This window comes from Mesoplodon bidens (assembly GCF_964165515.1).
Source record: "Mesoplodon bidens genome assembly, chromosome: 17".
NCBI classification, from domain to species: domain Eukaryota; kingdom Metazoa; phylum Chordata; class Mammalia; order Artiodactyla; family Ziphiidae; genus Mesoplodon; species Mesoplodon bidens.
This window is the reverse complement of record NC_138174.1, coordinates 7,372,961-7,389,381: the sequence shown is the minus strand read 5'-3', so window position 1 is coordinate 7,389,381 and position 16,421 is coordinate 7,372,961. Positions and strand designations below refer to the sequence as shown.

The following is a 16,421-nucleotide window of genomic DNA, read 5'->3' as shown; positions in this document are numbered from 1 at the left end:
ATGTATTTTTTTAGTAAAAGGAATAAACATTGACCTCATAGGTCAGGAGAGGTTATCTCTAAGTCTATTCTCGATAGCTTAATACATTTGAGCAAATACATTATGTTATGGATGCTTAGACTGGATATATGAAATAAAATTGACATAATAAAATGAGTGATTTTAACTTTGGTCTGTTACATTTGGAGGAATTGGCTGGTGGGTTTAGAAGTGTATAAACATACCATCAGAGAGTGAAAAAAAAGGGAAGTCTGTTATAACTGAATAGGGGTGTGGTCTGCTCAGGCTACAGAGGAATAGATAATAGTTTCATAAAGGGCTGATATAACCGTAGAGTCTTCAGAACTGGCTATTATAGCTAGCGCATTTTTCTTTACAGACATAATAAGTATGGCTATTAATACCGCCAGCTTGGTGAGTTAGAGAAACACACTCTCTGCCTCTATCTAATCCTCCGGGTAACAATATACCTACAACTCCTGTAATCCTAGAGCAGTTACATGGATGCACTAAGTGGTGTGATGGGAGGGAAAGATAGCATCACAAGGATTCGTTTGATTATAACAGTAACCCACACCAAGTCAAAGAAAACAGCCAAACAGTTAAGAAGGTGGTCTCTAATGAATTTGCTAATTCTAGCAGGCCCTCGCAAACATTTCCTGCTAGAGTACCCCATATCAAAACGAAGTGGCTGTGTGCTTTAATTACATGGAATAATCATTTGATTTCCAGGAAGTTGAGACCGTGCTTTGTATTTAAATAAAAAGTTCTAGACGAGCTGTGAAACTCGATCAATCCAAGAAAAAGGGTGAAACTAAATGCCTGTTCGGTGAGTCAAGGTTTCAGCTGCTCAGCAAGCCTGACGGTACGGGTTTAGGAGCCCAGAAAAGGGGTGTTTTAAAGCCGGCTGACTGGATCGTGTCACTTTCTTATAGGAAAAGCCCTGCCTTCCCAGAGATCTAGAGTGTAATGCAACCATATGTTGCTGACGAGCTCGAATCTTGGCTGCCTTCGCCCCTCTGCACGAGCAGAAACCCCGGTTTTCAGGGGCCGTGATCTCATCGTGTCGCTCTCACTTTTGAAGGTCTGTTAAAAAAGTCTGGGGCCTCTTATCTTAACGGCTTTGGAAGTGAGTTTGGGGTGAGAAGGGGGGGGAGGCCTGTGGGTGTCTCTTTTGCCTGAGGAGCTGGAGACACTTGTGGAAAAGTCAGGCCCTTTTCGCTCCGGCGGCCGCTCGGGCGTGGGGCTGGCTTGGGTTAGACACATGCACACATACACCATAGAGCTCTGCTTTCCCGTAGCAGCTGCTGCCTCTGCCTCTGCCTCTCCCGCCTCAGCCTCTTTGCCCGGCATACACACACATTCAGATTTGCGCGCTGTTTCAATCCTTGATGACGTGTCCCCGGAGACAGCCAATAGCAAACGGGCTCTGGTCAGGACAATGGGAGGTATCGGACCAATGAGAGAGCCCCGTGAGTTGGCGGTAGCCAATAGGAGCCGCGCTGGCTGGAGAGTAATGTTACAGAGCGGAGAGAGTGAGGAGGCTGCGTCTGGCTCCCGCTCTCACAGCCATTGCAGTACATTGAGCTCCATAGAGACAGCGCCGGGGCAAGTGAGAGCCGGACGGGCACTGGGCGACTCTGTGCCTCGCGGAGGGTGAGTCTGGGGCAGCGCCGCGGCGGGGAGAGCGCCTCCGGCAGCTCCACAGCCCGCGCGGCGGCCGGATCCCCGCGGCCGGGAGCCGGCGGGTCAGGATCCACACAAAGGCAAATGAGGGGGGACCGTGGGGGGAACTGCGCACGGAGCGAGCCTCCCCTCGGGCGCCGGGAGCCCGGCCGCGCGCCGGAGCCCCGGCCCCCGGGCCGCCGGAGGCGCCGCGAGCCCCGAGCCCCGCGAGTTTCCACCCCCGGCGGCGTCCGCGCTGACTGGCGCAAAAAAATTTTTTTTTCATTAAAAAAAAATTTTAACGTGTTTTCGGCCCCCGGGCCGAGCGTTCGGGCGGCCGGCGTGCGCGGGGGGCGGCGGGCCGCCGGGCGGGCGGGCGGCGCTTCACGGCTGCATTGGCCGCCGCAGAGCCGGGCGCCGGCGGCGGGCAAGCGCGGGCGGCGGGCGCTGCGGGCGGGCGGGCGGCGGCGGCGAGGGGCCGGGGCCGGGGGCGGCGGCGCTGGGCCGGGCCCGCCGGCCTGAGCCCGAGCCCGAGCCCGAGCCAGTGTCCGGGCGCGGCGGCGGCGGCGGCGGCGGCCCGGCGGCGGGGGGAGCGGCGCCGCGGCGCTCGCTGGAACATGGCTGACTCGGCCCGGCGCTGCTGGCTGGAGAGAAAACAAGGCGGGCGGGCGCGGGCGCGGGCGGGGGAGCTGGGCGCAGCAGTTCCGAGGCAACTTTTTTTTTCGTCTTCTCACAGCCCCGCGTCGTCCGTGCGGGGGCGGCGGGCCGCACGGGCCGCGCGGAGGGAGAAGGGGAGCGGCGGGCCGGGGGCGCCTCCCGGGGCGGCCCCCCGCGGGCGGCGGGCTGGGGGAGGGTCCGGCTGCGCGCCCCCCGCCCCTCCCCCCGGCCGTCATGGCCGAGTGTGTGCGCCAGAGCGCGGCGCGCACCCCGCCCGCCTGCGCTCGCACTCACACTCTCGCACACTCACTCGCACACACACACAGACACATACACACACACATACACACACACACAAAGGGAAGGAGCCATATTCTAGCTCGCGCTCGCCCTCGCGGCGGCGGCGGCGGCGCAGGCGGGGAAGACGCGCAGCGGCCATTCCGTGCGCGCCGGCCCCGGCGGCCGCGGGCGGAGCCAGCCCCCATTTCGAGCGGGGCTGCTCCCTCCGCCGAGCCGACAAAATGGGGGAGGCCGGCAGGCCTGCGCGGGCGGCGGGCGGCCGGGCGCACGTGGCGGCGCCGTGCGGGGCGGGGAGCCGGGCCCGGAGGCCGGGCCGCGGCCCCGCCGTCCCGGCCGGCCTCCCCTCGCGGCCCCGCAGTGGGCGGTTGGCCGGGGTGGGGGTGCCCGGTGGCGGGAAGGTGTGCGGAGCCCGCCCCGCGCGGCGCCCCGACTTCCACGGCTCAGAAAAAAAAAATACTGCCCTGGTGGGGGCGGGGGGCAGCCCGAGCAGCGAGCAGGAGTGGCTTTTGTCCCTCATCCTTGTTTACTCGAAGAAACTTCAGACCGGACGTGTTTAGTCAGAACCGAAATGCGTCTCGGGGCCAAGCCGATAGCAAAGGAAGCTGCCTGGCGGTGGCAGCCGCGCAGATAGCGCCGCCATCCCCCAGCCCGGGCCCGAGCGGGCCTCCCGCTCCCTCCCCCCGGCAAACTTTTATGCCGAGAGAGTATTTACAGTGATCCCTGGGACAGCTTTAGGTGAGCCGTGGACTTGGCCCGCGACCCGGAGAGGTCTGCCCGCTTTGGCTCTCACCTAGTTGTTCCTTACGTAGCGCTGAGCCGTGAATCGGCAGCGTCGCTTTTCTGACCTTTGGTTTTGTTGATTGAAAACGATTTTTTGCATTTAATTCTTCGTTTCTTTTAAATGACCGGTTGGGTATTCACCCAGAACAGATACAGGCAGCGAAGTAACAGGCGCCGTGTGAGTATACCACTGTGTGTCCACTTTTTGGAGATCCCACTCAAGGACCGTTTTTCGCCTGGTGTAACCTTTTCTAGGAATTGACTATCACTGCCATTTTCTCTGGTATTATGAGGGGTTAATGCCACTGCCCTGTTAAACAACCAGTGCCTTGCTTTTCATTCCCTCCCCAAGAAGTTAGAGTACTTTCAAATGCCGAAAATTTCATTGTTAACATTACGCTTTTATATATTTTTTAGAAAAATAATTAAGCATGGGCAAAGGAGATCCTAAGAAGCCGAGAGGCAAAATGTCATCATATGCATTCTTTGTGCAAACTTGCCGGGAGGAGCACAAGAAGAAGCACCCAGATGCTTCCGTCAACTTCTCAGAGTTTTCTAAGAAGTGCTCAGAGAGGTGGAAGGTAAGAGGGCTTAAAACATACTAAGGAGGTACTAAAGGGTGAAGTCCAAATTGGGATTTTGGGGTTTTTAAAAAGCCTCGGTACAATTTGCATAACGTGAGTGGTGGTGTTGGAACAGGCTGCTAAATATTCAGCAAAGGACACTGGTTTTGTTCCTTTTAATACTTAAGAGGACAGCTTGTTAAAACTTTGTTGTCGAGTTAAGTTTACAAGTTATTATTTTATAGACCATGTCTGCTAAAGAGAAAGGAAAGTTTGAAGACATGGCAAAGGCGGACAAGGCCCGTTATGAAAGAGAAATGAAAACTTATATCCCTCCTAAAGGGGAAACAAAAAAGAAGTTCAAGGATCCCAATGCACCCAAGAGGCCTCCGTAAGTATCTTTTGCCTGTTTTTATTTTCAAGGAGTGTTTTGCAGTAGAATCAGACAAATTTAGCAAGCCACCTTGTGGATTTGGGGTCTGTAATCAAAGTTTCTTCGCTAACTCACATTGGTATGTTTAAATTTCGTAAATAAAATTCCTGTTGGATGGCAGTTTTAGTTAGAGCAGTGGAATTGGATTCTGGCCTCTTTCACCCAATATATCTCCTAAGTGTAATTTTAATTTTGATTCTTTTCTTTCCTGAGAAATGCCATCCGTCTAGGAGTAATTTGCAGAATGTTCTCTTGGAACGCTGATAAATAGTGTATGTTCAGCTAGTGGTGTCATAAGTTAGCTCATTGTGTAAATTAAGTTTAATGAGGGATATTTAGCGTTTCATAATATTTATATCCTGTGAAATATGTGGTAGAAATTAGAAGCAGCTTTTATACAGCAATACGACACAGTTGTTAGTAAACCTACAATTCTAAAGTTAACTCTCTCTTTTTAGTTCGGCCTTTTTCTTGTTTTGTTCTGAGTATCGTCCAAAAATCAAAGGAGAACATCCTGGCCTATCCATTGGTGATGTTGCAAAGAAACTGGGAGAGATGTGGAATAACACTGCTGCAGATGACAAGCAGCCTTATGAGAAGAAGGCTGCTAAACTGAAGGAAAAGTACGAAAAGGTGAGTATGGATTGGCTCGGTGTAGTGATGAAAGGGTACGCCAGGTGTTAAGACGAATGACCATACTTGGTACTGCATCTTAATTTCCTGTTATGATTCCTAAGAGTTTGAGGTGTAATGCACTTTTAAGTATAACAGCTATTCAGTGTGCCACTGGCTGTACTCTTAAGTCCCTTTCCATGTTTTAAAGAACGTAGAAGATCAAATAAATTGTTAGTGTTGTTTGACTTAACGTTATTTGACTCGGGTGGTTTTGTTATTCTCCAGTATCCAGATTTATGAAGATTTTGGTAGTCACTTTGAGTCAAATGATTTAAGTATTTTAAATGATCAGGCACACAACATAAAAATAGGCTGGACCAAGTAACGTAGATCTGTATTGTTCATAAACACCCTGAAACATTTATGTTCCCTCACTTAGATTTAAAAAAAAAAAAAAAAAGCTTTACTAAATCAGAAAGTTATGAGTTTGTTGATCTGTACAGTAAATTGATATAATAAAATAAAAAGCTGTAGCCTCTATACTTTGAGTTGAAATATTAAAAGTCAAGTTAGAGTTTAGCTCATTTAGTCATTTTGGAGAAATGTATCCATTTCTGGATGTTTCTTAACCTAATTGCATGCTCAGTGGCAAATAACTTTTTTTTTTTTTAAGACAAGATTTTCTACGATGGATTAGGTAGGGTCTGACAGTATAAACCTGTAGACTGCGTTTTTGCATTCAGAAGGTGGCAGTGTCTACCCTTGAATCAGTCTCTACGTTCTAGTTTTAATAAACTGAACTTAGGATGTGGTACGTGGTTGTACTTCAGTGAGGCGTAACAATGCTGATGTCAAACCGTGTCATTCCATGAGTTACGGATTATTTACAGTTATAATATTTTTACGTGTGTTTCTGAAAGTCCACAGATGGGAGTGCAGATGTGTTATTTTAGTATATCTGAGTCCTTATTTTTTCATAAAGTTTCGCCACCTTACTCTCATTTCTCTCCTTAACTGTTTTGTCTTTCCAACCACTTTCTTCCTGCCTTTATTTTGGAAGGATATTGCTGCATACCGAGCTAAAGGGAAGCCTGATGCAGCAAAAAAGGGAGTCGTCAAGGCTGAAAAAAGCAAGAAAAAGAAGGAAGAGGAGGAAGATGAGGAAGATGAAGAGGATGAGGAGGAGGAGGAAGATGAAGAGGATGAAGAGGAGGAGGAAGATGATGATGATGAATAAGTTGGTTCTAGCGCAGTTTTTTTTTTTCTTGTCTATAAAGCATTTAACCCCCCTGTACACAACTCACTCCTTTTAAAGAAAAAAATTGAAATGTAAGGCTGTGTAAGATTTGTTTTTAAACTGTACAGTGTCTTTTTTTGTATAGTTAACACACTACCGAATGTGTCTTTAGATAGCCCTGTCCTGGTGGTATTTTCAATAGCCACTAACCTTGCCTGGTACAGTATGGGGGTTGTAAATTGGCATGGAAATTTAAAGCAGGTTCTTGTTGGTGCACAGCACAAATTAGTTATATATGGGGATGGTAGTTTTTTCATCTTCAGTTGTCTCTGATGCAGCTTATATGAAATAATTGTTGTTCTGTTAACTGAATACCACTCTGTAATTGCAAAAAAAAAAGAAAAAAGTTGCAGCTGTTTTGTTGACATTCTGAATGCTTCTAAGTAAATACAATTTTTTTTATTAGTATTGTTGTCCTTTTCATAGGTCTGAAAATTTTCTTCTTAAGGGGAAGCTAGTCTTTTGCTTTTGCCCATTTTGGATCACACGAATTATTACAGTGTTTATCTTTCGTATAGTTAGCTGATAAAAAGCTTTTGTGTACACACCCTGCATACTCATGATGAGGGTAATAAAAGTTTAATTGAGACAGTTTTCATCCATAACTGAAACTCAAATCTTGATCGGTTGATACCAGATTTCACATAGCCCAGGTTCATTTACAAAGTGAAGAGTAACCAATCTACTCACAGCACGGGATTATTAGAATCAAACATTTTGAAAGTCTGTCCTTGAAGGACTAATAGAAAAGTATGTTCTAATCTTTACATGAGGACTCTACATCTTTTAACTCCCATTACCATGTAATGGCAGTTATATTTGCAGTTCCCACGTTTAAGACTGAGAATGTATCCCCAAAAGCGTGAGCTTAAAATACAGGACTGCCATATTATGTTTTTTTTGTTGTTATTAGTCCCAACAAAGGCTCTGGAGAAAAAGTGCTGGCTGTAAATGTCTTCTCCTATTTATCTAAATATGGATTGTTTAGGAAACTTGAGATCCTCCATTAAAGGTATTTTTAATTAATTGGGCCAACTTTTTAAATTGTATACCACATTTTAAATCAGGTATATTTTCCTATATTATGGTTTGCCCCTTTATAAATAGACATGAGGGAAGAAGACAAACTTTGTATTTCAGTATGAATTACCTGATTTATTTGAATTTTTCTTTACAAAACTCAAGCTCATTCATCAGGGTCATATGTTTATCTGCTTAACAGTTTAGGGAACAATTTGGCAATTTTGTGGTTTTTGAGATTATCGTTCTCTTAAAGTGCCAGTGTTTTAAAATAGCGTTCTTGTAATTTTACACGCTTTTGTGATGGAGTGATGTTTTGTTATATAATTTTGACTTGGATTCTTTCCATTTGCATTTGTTTTATGTAATTTCAGGAGGAATACTGAACATCTGAGTCCTGGATGATACTAATAAACTAATAATTGCAGAGGTTTTAAATATTAGTTAAATGGCTTTCACTTAAGATTTTAAGGTTTTGTTATATACATATTTTAATCTTATTCTCAGTTAATACCTCTTAGCAACATCATTTAAATAAGTGTAAGGGCGGGCAAAGTTTATCCCTTAAAAAATACTCACTTTACCCTTGTAAATAGGTTAATGGGCTGATAAAGATTTTTGTGAAACATTCCATGTGTTCTCATAGGCTGCTGTTTACATAAATCAGGAAAAACTAATTTTGCTTTCCGACTACTGGATTAAACAAGATAGTTTTCTAAAGCAAGGCACATGTAAGTAAAAAGCAGGAATAATGATTATAAATCTAAACTTAAGTTTTCTAAGCTAAAGGAGAGGACCGCAGTAGAGGGGCTGAAATTGTGTCAAAACTTATCAGATTTTTAGTCAAGAGGAACAAGTAGTTATCTCTCATTTACATGGAAGTTTGCTGTAGCTAAAGAATCATTGTTTATTGCTAGTAGGTGATCCAGTTAAAATGAATTCAGCCTCAAGGAACTTCAGTGGGTGTCTTGTGACAGCTACTGTTAAGGTGTTGAGAGCGGGAACAGGTTTTTTGGGGTTAACTGGATTCAGATCTTGACAGGAGGACATGGACAAAATCCCTTTTCAATCGGAAAACATACTAGCTCTGTTGACTATTTCAACAGTATACCCTGAAACTTGGATGTTCAAAACTCAAGTAAATAGAGGTAGGAGGCATAACAGATTTTTTTAAGTTAATGCATAGGAACTATTTTAGTGTCTAGAAATAGTTACAGCATTATGGGGTATGAAGATTTTCTTAACATCAAAAGATTAAACAGTATAAACTTTAGTATTAACTTGTCTGCATTTTAAAAATTGATATAAAGTCGGCATACTGATTAACACTTAACCAAAGTAATTGTCTCCTAAAGGTTGGGAGCTGTTGCTGGTTAGTGCCTCTTCCATCAGGTGTTGATACTTGCTCTATGTTTTTATTAATTAGAGTGAAATCTGAAAAAAAAATCTTTTGTGTGTGCTGTGCACCACAGGGGTAAGACTTAGATGATAATGATGGAAAGTGCCTGTGTGACAGGCTGTTCAAATACTTCCCTCACAGCCTGGGGGATATTAAGTACTGCTTAGACGGTAGGGTACTATCTGGCTATATTGAAAACTGCACTGGAAATACAAGATGGAAATTTTTGAATGGAACGTGTGGCCAACTCCCTTGCTTGGCATCACAAACTGACAGTTCAAATCTAGGTCTGCTTGGTACAACAGGCCTTCTGAAAGGGCCTGAAATAGCTCTTTTTCAGTACCAGCCAGCTACTTTTTGCGTATGATGGTATCACTGTAAATTTGCACAAATTCAATACAGCTTAAATCAGGATTAACTGCTGCTCAAGTGTGAACCATTGGCCAGTAATTAGCTTGCTTAATAAGTTGTGGTAGGTTATTTTTAAATTTTTTCATATTTGTGCTTTGTCATTTTAAAATGACTCTTGAAATGCTTTTAAAACGACGTAAAAGCCAGGAAACGGTTTGGATACCTATGCAACAAAAGATGCAAGCTGGTTCATTTCTTGTCCCCCTCATAGCAAAGACGTGAACAGCAGTGCTAACTAACGCTCGCCGGAACCTGGGAAGTTCCCTGGGTCTAAGCCAAGTTGCTCCCTGCAGTAATAAGGCAAAATGTGGCCCTGTTCTAGGAATGCTGTTACTTAACGCTACACCACGGCACAGGACAAAGAATGACAGGCATAACTTAACAAGCCACACTCCAGAATATATAGCCCCATCTTCCAGTGGGTTTCAGTCTGAAATCATATCTACCAGGAGGAAATTTAATCACTTAGGCCTCTAAGGCATGTCCATTGGTTTGAACCTTCTGTATCGGTCACCTGCTGAAAAAGGAAGTGGTAATATAGATCTGGAATAAGATGAGGAATTATGATAGACCTTTAAGTGGTGGCGTGAGGTATGTGGAGACTGAAAGCCAGTAGTGGTGAGAAAATCAGGGATTAAAGAGATTCTTGTAAATTTTTATGATGTACTTTTTTTTCTCTTTAGTCACACAATTCAAACATAAGTGACATTTCATGGTATGATACCCCATGATATATTTGATCATACTTTTACTGACGGTCATTCATGTTGCTTCCTATTTTTTGCTATTCCTAACAATACTGCAATGAACGTCTGTGTACATTTTTGTTAGGCTTGTGTAGGTCTAGATACCTTGAAGTAGAATTGCTGAGTCAACAGATAGGTAGGTGCATTTAAAATTTTGGCAGATATTGACAAATTGACCCCTCCCCCAAGACTATCTATTGTGAAACTTTTTTTTTTTTTTTTTGCGGTATGCGGGCCTCTCACTGTTGTGGCCTCTCCCGTTGCGGAGCACAGGCTCCAGACGCGCAGGCTCAGCGGCCATGGCTCACGGGCCCAGCTGCTCTGCGGCATGTGGGATCTTCCCAGACCGGGGCACGAACCCATGTCCCCTGCATCGGCAGACGGACTCTCAACCACTGCGCCACCAGGGAAGCCCTGTGAAACTTTTTAACAATGATTTTTAAGATATAATAAATCAGGTTTTTAATGGCTATTTCTTTGGCTCCGTGAAATAAATGTCCATTTTTAAAAGATAAGAAATTAAAATACTGAAATGCTGCCATTTATTCAGAGCCACCCAAACACAAGAAGGTAGAATCAGAACTGAAAGACCCCTGGGTTGACTATTGACTATTTAAACTACTCTAACAAATTATTTCTCTATAAAGTTACTGCAGTAACTAAATATTTAAGTAATCCATTGTGAAAATGAGGAACTTCCTATTTTGGCATTTTCAATCCAGTAGCTTTATCTGGGGAGGGCTTTTTCTAGCAGAGATTGTGTGTCAATCTTTACAGAAGCTACAGCCAACGGTTTTGGAAACTAGTCAAGGATTGTGTGGGCTGGATTCTGGGCATTAGGAGATAGTTATTGGTAAAAAAAAAAAAAGGAATGGATACTGAGGATCTGCCTTAAATGGAATAAAATCGAAGACTGCTTCACCTCCTTGCTGGAGATGGTACTTTAGGTAAAGGGTATACCCCAAACGCATTTATAAATGCAACCGTATTAATAGGCTTTAAAGTGGAATTAAACTTAGTTCCTTAGAGGTACATAGAATCTCTAGTTACAGTCTTTACCATATTTTTGTTCACTGGGTTTCAACTACGGATCATCCTATAAAGTGTTCTGAACATAACCAGGTAAGTAAATAAAAAGTCCTAAAGCAAAAGAAGTATCGGTTGAGGGTAAGAGAGTACTCAGTGTAATGCCCACAAAGGTGTGAAGAGTAAGAACTTGCAGGCTACTCAGAGCAAGGACGTGGCAGCCTCTTCCCCACTCCCCAGCCTAAATTTCAGGGAAGCTCAGGTCTTGTTCTGCCATCTGGAGTCTGCCTGGCTGGGACTTGGGCATAGGGAGTGGGCTAGGTGCACTCTGGCTGAGAAGGACCAGACAGACTTTTGTTTGTTTGTTTGTTTTTACAAGAGGGACAAGAGGTGCCATTGCTTTGGGGACTGACAACAGAATAAAGTGTGGCACCAGTGTAGGGTCCTAGCGCATTAGAGATAAAAGGCTCTAGGCTCTTGCAGTCCAGCCTATGCATTTTCACAGAGCAGTGGGCAAAGGCCCATCAAGACTCAGAGGCTCACTCAAGGACCAAAAGCAGCATCAAAACGATCTAGCAGTGCCAGGCTCACAGCAGGTGCAGAAAATTTTCCAGTTCCTTCCCCTTCTCTGTAAGGACAGTAACTAGGGGCTGGAAGGCTTCCTCCCTAACCCTCACTTTCCTGCCTGGGTCCTCCTGCCTCGGCTACAATTGTGGATATTCGAGCAGGTCAGCACCCTCCGCCATCACTGTGATTCCTCTCTGGCCTTCCTCCTTAGGTTTACTTGGACTCAGGACACTTGCTGACAAAACAAAACTAAAATACTGCCAGTCATTTAGAAAGTGATAAGCTACCTGATTCTAACAGGCTGGGAGGCACCAGAAGAATGTGTACTGCTTAGGTGTCCTTAGAATTGCAGCATGAACTTCCACAAGTAGAAGGATAGCAATACACTACAATCACTTTTGAAAAACTTGTTTACCCTTATTGTGAATGAAATTTGCATTCATTGAAAGAAAACAAATAAGCAGGGAAACAAAAATCTACAAGTCTATTAGTCAGGAAAACTATTAACATATTGTGTGCTCTTCTAGTTTTATATATATAACATATATATATACAGATATATATTTGATTAATATATAAATTATATGTGTGTATATATATATATAATTTTTTAACCTGAGGTGAGATTCACATAACAAAAAAACATTTTAAAATTAACAATTCAATGGCATTTAGTACATTCACAGTGTTGTGCAACCACCGCCTCCAGTTCCAAATATTTTCATCGCCCCAAAAGGAAATCCTATACCCATTAATTCTTCCCTTCCCCCTTAGCCCTTGGCAACAACCAATCTGCATCATCTCCATGGATTTACCTATTGTGGCTAATTCGCATAAATGGAATCATACAGTACGTGACCTTTTGCGTCTGGCTTCTTTCACTTAGCATAATGTTTTCAAGGTTCATTCACACTGAGGTATGTATCATATTTCATTCCTTTTTGTGGCTGAGTAATATTCCAGTGCATATATATATATATATATATATATATATATATATATATATCTCACAATTCACTTATTCATTCATTCATTGATGGACATTTGACTAGTGCTGCTATGAACGTGCATGTACAAGTATTTGTTTGACTCCCTATTTTCAGTTCTTTGGGGTACATATCTAGGAATGGAATTACTGGATCATACGGTAATTCTGTTTAACTTTTTGAGGCTAAGATGGCTAAGATGACCCTTCCACAGCAACTGAATCATTTTACATTCCCTCTAGCAATGTATAAGCATTCCAATTTTTCCACAACCTCACCAACACTTCCTATTTCCCTTTTTTTTTTTTAAATAATAGCCATCGCAGTGGGTGGGTGTGAAGTAGTATCTCACTGTGGTTTTGATCTGCATTTACCCTAATGACTAATGATACTGAGCATCTTTTCATGTGCTTATTGGCCATTTGTATACCTTTTTGGAGAACTAATTCAAGTCCTTTGCCGATTTTTAAGTTAGGTTGTCTTTTGGTTGTTGTATATATATGTTTGCTTTACAGAAAATGGCAATATATTTACAAACACTCTACTTGAAAACTACTTTTACTGCTAACAGTCTATCTTAAAACTTTATGTCATCATATATTCTTATTCTGCTCTGCACTGAATCATTTTTACTGCCTGCATATTATTCCACTGAATAAATGTAAAATACCATAAATTATCTTGTCGATCCCATCTTATTAGACATTTGTGTAGTTTCTGATTTTTTAATTAGTTTCATTGAAGCATAGTTGATTTACAATGTTGTGGTAATTTCTGCTGTACAGCAAAGTGATTCAGTTATACATATATATACATTCTTTTTCATATTCTTTTCCATTAGGTTTATCACAGGATATTGAAATATCATTCCCTGTGCTATACAGTAGGACCTTGTTGTTGTTTATGGATTTTTTTTTTTACTATTATGAACAAGGGCAAGATGACTAGACTTTCCTTATACCCATACTTCTGTGTCCATGATTATTTTGTTAGGTTATAAATATATTCCTCAAAGTGAAATGGCTGAAATTGAAGTCAGTTTTTGATTGAAGTGAAACGATGAATTTGGTGAGTGCTACCAAGCTGCCTTCAGCAAGTTTTCATTCATCGAAATGTAGTAACTTTTTAAAAGGCTATTGAGACAATTTTATATATAAGGGATATGTAGGGTCATGATTTCTAAGATTCCATAAAGGTTTGAGCCTATAGCAGTGGGGGAAATTGTGAAAGGGATAAATCTTCAAAAGAGAGATGAAAAGTTTGAAAAAACTGGAGAGCCATTGGGTTGAAATGTCCATTCCCCTTTACGTTTCTGTTATTTTACTATTTTTCAGGTTGAAGATTAACAGAAAGAGCTTTTATATACAAGTAATTGCAGCACTGCAAAAAGAGAACGTGTAGATGAATTGGAATGGGTGAAAAGACTGAAAATTTTGCAAAAGCATTAGAGCTTTCTTGCTTTTCATTTCATTGTATTATTATTCTTCATAATAATCTACATGATTTCCAAAACTTATTAGTCATTTGTATCAGAATTTTTTTCTTTAAATAAGGTTAACTGTGTTTTCACATATGATTTAAGACCAAGATAGTCTACAGTTCTGGGGAGTACATGTCTTATCAAATGGTGGCCAAGAGGTCAACATGAAATTGGATTAATTATAAAAAAACTTATCTTCTAGTCAGTCCCATAGGGACCTATGTCATACACTGATGAGTACTGGATTTTACACTATATAGATCAAACCTGAAAAGCAGTGTAAATTTCTCATTTTTTTTAAAGACCTAAATTTTAGAGGTCAACATTGCAAAACTTTATGTCATGAATTTATATACACTGAGCTTTTACAGATAATTATAATGAACCATTAGAAATAATACTGATTTTATTTTTTTAAATTAGGTAAGAGATACGTTATTGTAAATATAATACTTGGAGTTTTTTTTACATGTTAAAGTCTTGAAGGTTTTTAAAGAATTATAGTTAAGAATCAAACTGACTTGAAAAAAACAACAGAGATGCAGTTTTATTATTATTGTTTTTTGCCATGTCTTCATTTTTAGGCCAAATCTAACTTTTTCTCACCTTTAAGACCAAGGAGTCTTAGTAGGCTATTATTAATAATAATAGTAATGTTTAAAACCTCACTTAAAAAATCATAGAAACATTTCTATTTTGTTTTATTATAAATCTCTTTTTAAATGGGAAAATTATTAAGAAACTGCTAGTGCAAACAGAAGTTAACCTCAAAATATATCTTTACTAGCTTTCATGCCTCCACCATCAAATAGGACGAAAGGATGACCCAAAAAATGAATAAATGCTGATGTCAGAGTTTAATACATGCTTTACCTCTTTTTATTTAAATCTGTAGACCAAGAGTAAAGCATATGATAAATAAGTGGACTTACCTAGGAGCCTGGGATACTGTTTGGGAGTTTGATGATGTTCCAGTCATGCTTTGGCAAGTTAGTGGACAACACTTGGGCCAAGGATGGCAGCTAGCATGGATGGCAGGGTAACTGACCCAAAGCTTCAGCAGGAGCTCCCAGGTAACTGGGTATGGAGGACCTGTTCTAGGGAACTTTGTTTACAACGGTTGACATTGCCTTATTGATGGACCTACTGAGCACCCAATCAAAGCACCTCCTTTGAAATCGAACAGGCTCTCTGGAGCCACATTCCAGGGAAAGGAAATCTGGAACCTTTTTTTCTAGAGATAGGCAGCTGGCTGTGATTTCACTGCAATAGACTTACAAGGAGTAGCTATTACTAATTTTCAGAAACACAAAGGAATTCCTAAAACTGTTATTCTTCCTCCCAAGGGTTTGGGAATGTGGGTCTCCATAAAGTTTCTGGTCTCTTTAATTCCAGGGAGGAAGGCAGTTAGGTAGGTAATGAAAATTGTCAGATGACAGTCATCTTCCTATCATCTACTCTAGATTCATTCTTTCCCAGGATCCAATTTTAGCTAAAAACATAAAATAAAACCCATCTGGTATCACTTCAGAGAGTTAAGAGGAGAGACTCTGAGAAGGATTTTTAAGGAATAAACTAGCAAAATGTATTCGTGATAAAGCTGATCAAAATTAGGTTTGAAATCTAAGTTTTCACCCAGTACAAAGAAGTCTTTCAAATTTTTTTAAATTAATTAATTAATTTTGGCTGCGTTGGGTCTTTGTTGCTGCGTGTGGGCTTTCTCTAGTTGCAGCGAGCGGGAGCTACTCTTCGTTGTGATGCGTGGACTTCTCGTTGCGGTGGCTTGTCTTGTTGTGGAGCACAGGCTCAAGGCACGCGGGCTTCAGTAGTTGTGGCACATGGGCTTCAGTAGTTGTGGTGCAGGGACTCAGTAGTTGTGGCTCACCAGCTTAGTTGTTCCGCGGCATATGGGATCTTCCCAGACCAGGGATCAAAGCCCTGTCCCCTGCATTGGCAGGAGGATTCTTATTTATTTGGTTGCACCAGGTCTTAGTTGCGGAAGGCGGGCTTCTTAGTTGTGGCATGCAATCTCTTAGTTGCGACATGCATGTGGGATCTAGTTCCCTGACCAGGGATTGAACCCGGGCCCCCTGCATTGGGAGCCCGGAGTCTTATCCACTGCGCCACCAGGGAAGTCCCTGGCAGGAGGATTCTTAACCACTGCGCCACCAGGGAAGTCCCCAGCAGATTTTCTTGAGTATAAAATATTTAGGTTTAGAGAACATTTGCTTTTAGAGTTGACTCCTTCAGTTCCATTAATACATAAAGCTAATTTCATTAATGTCATTAAATCTCCCTTTATGGGCTGAATCCTTATTAAATACAACAGACTACGTTGGATCTGTCACAAAGTCAAATTTGTTGAACGAATTGAACTGCGTCTTTCTCAAATTTATTTTAACCACGTTTTAGGGGGAAATCTTCCTCTAAATGATTGTGCTTAAGATTATATTATTGTCGCTTTCTATACCCTATA

At 42.3% G+C, this 16,421-nt stretch overlaps 1 protein-coding gene across 1 annotated transcript; it reads left to right on the top strand.

Annotated features, from left to right (window-relative positions):
* Positions 1-1,503: 1,503 nt before the first annotated feature.
* HMGB1 (high mobility group box 1) lies at positions 1,504-7,768 on the top strand. Its single transcript, XM_081214548.1, has 5 exons — positions 1,504-1,656; positions 3,820-3,983; positions 4,211-4,356; positions 4,857-5,031; positions 6,074-7,768. Exons 2-5 carry the CDS (start codon positions 3,834-3,836, stop codon positions 6,248-6,250), a joined length of 648 nt encoding a protein of 215 aa, XP_081070674.1. The 5' UTR covers positions 1,504-1,656; positions 3,820-3,833; the 3' UTR covers positions 6,251-7,768.
* The last annotated feature ends 8,653 nt before the right edge of the window (positions 7,769-16,421 follow it).

Excerpts from the sequence above, each read along its gene's own strand:
- HMGB1 (XM_081214548.1), top strand. The coding sequence starts at position 3,834 with ATGGGCAAAGGAGATCCTAAGAAGCCGAGAGGCAAAATGTCATCATAT. Across the intron at positions 3,984-4,210 it reads AGTGCTCAGAGAGGTGGAAG|ACCATGTCTGCTAAAGAGAA; the intron begins GTAAGAGGGCTT and ends ATTATTTTATAG. Across the intron at positions 5,032-6,073 it reads TGAAGGAAAAGTACGAAAAG|GATATTGCTGCATACCGAGC; the intron begins GTGAGTATGGAT and ends TTATTTTGGAAG.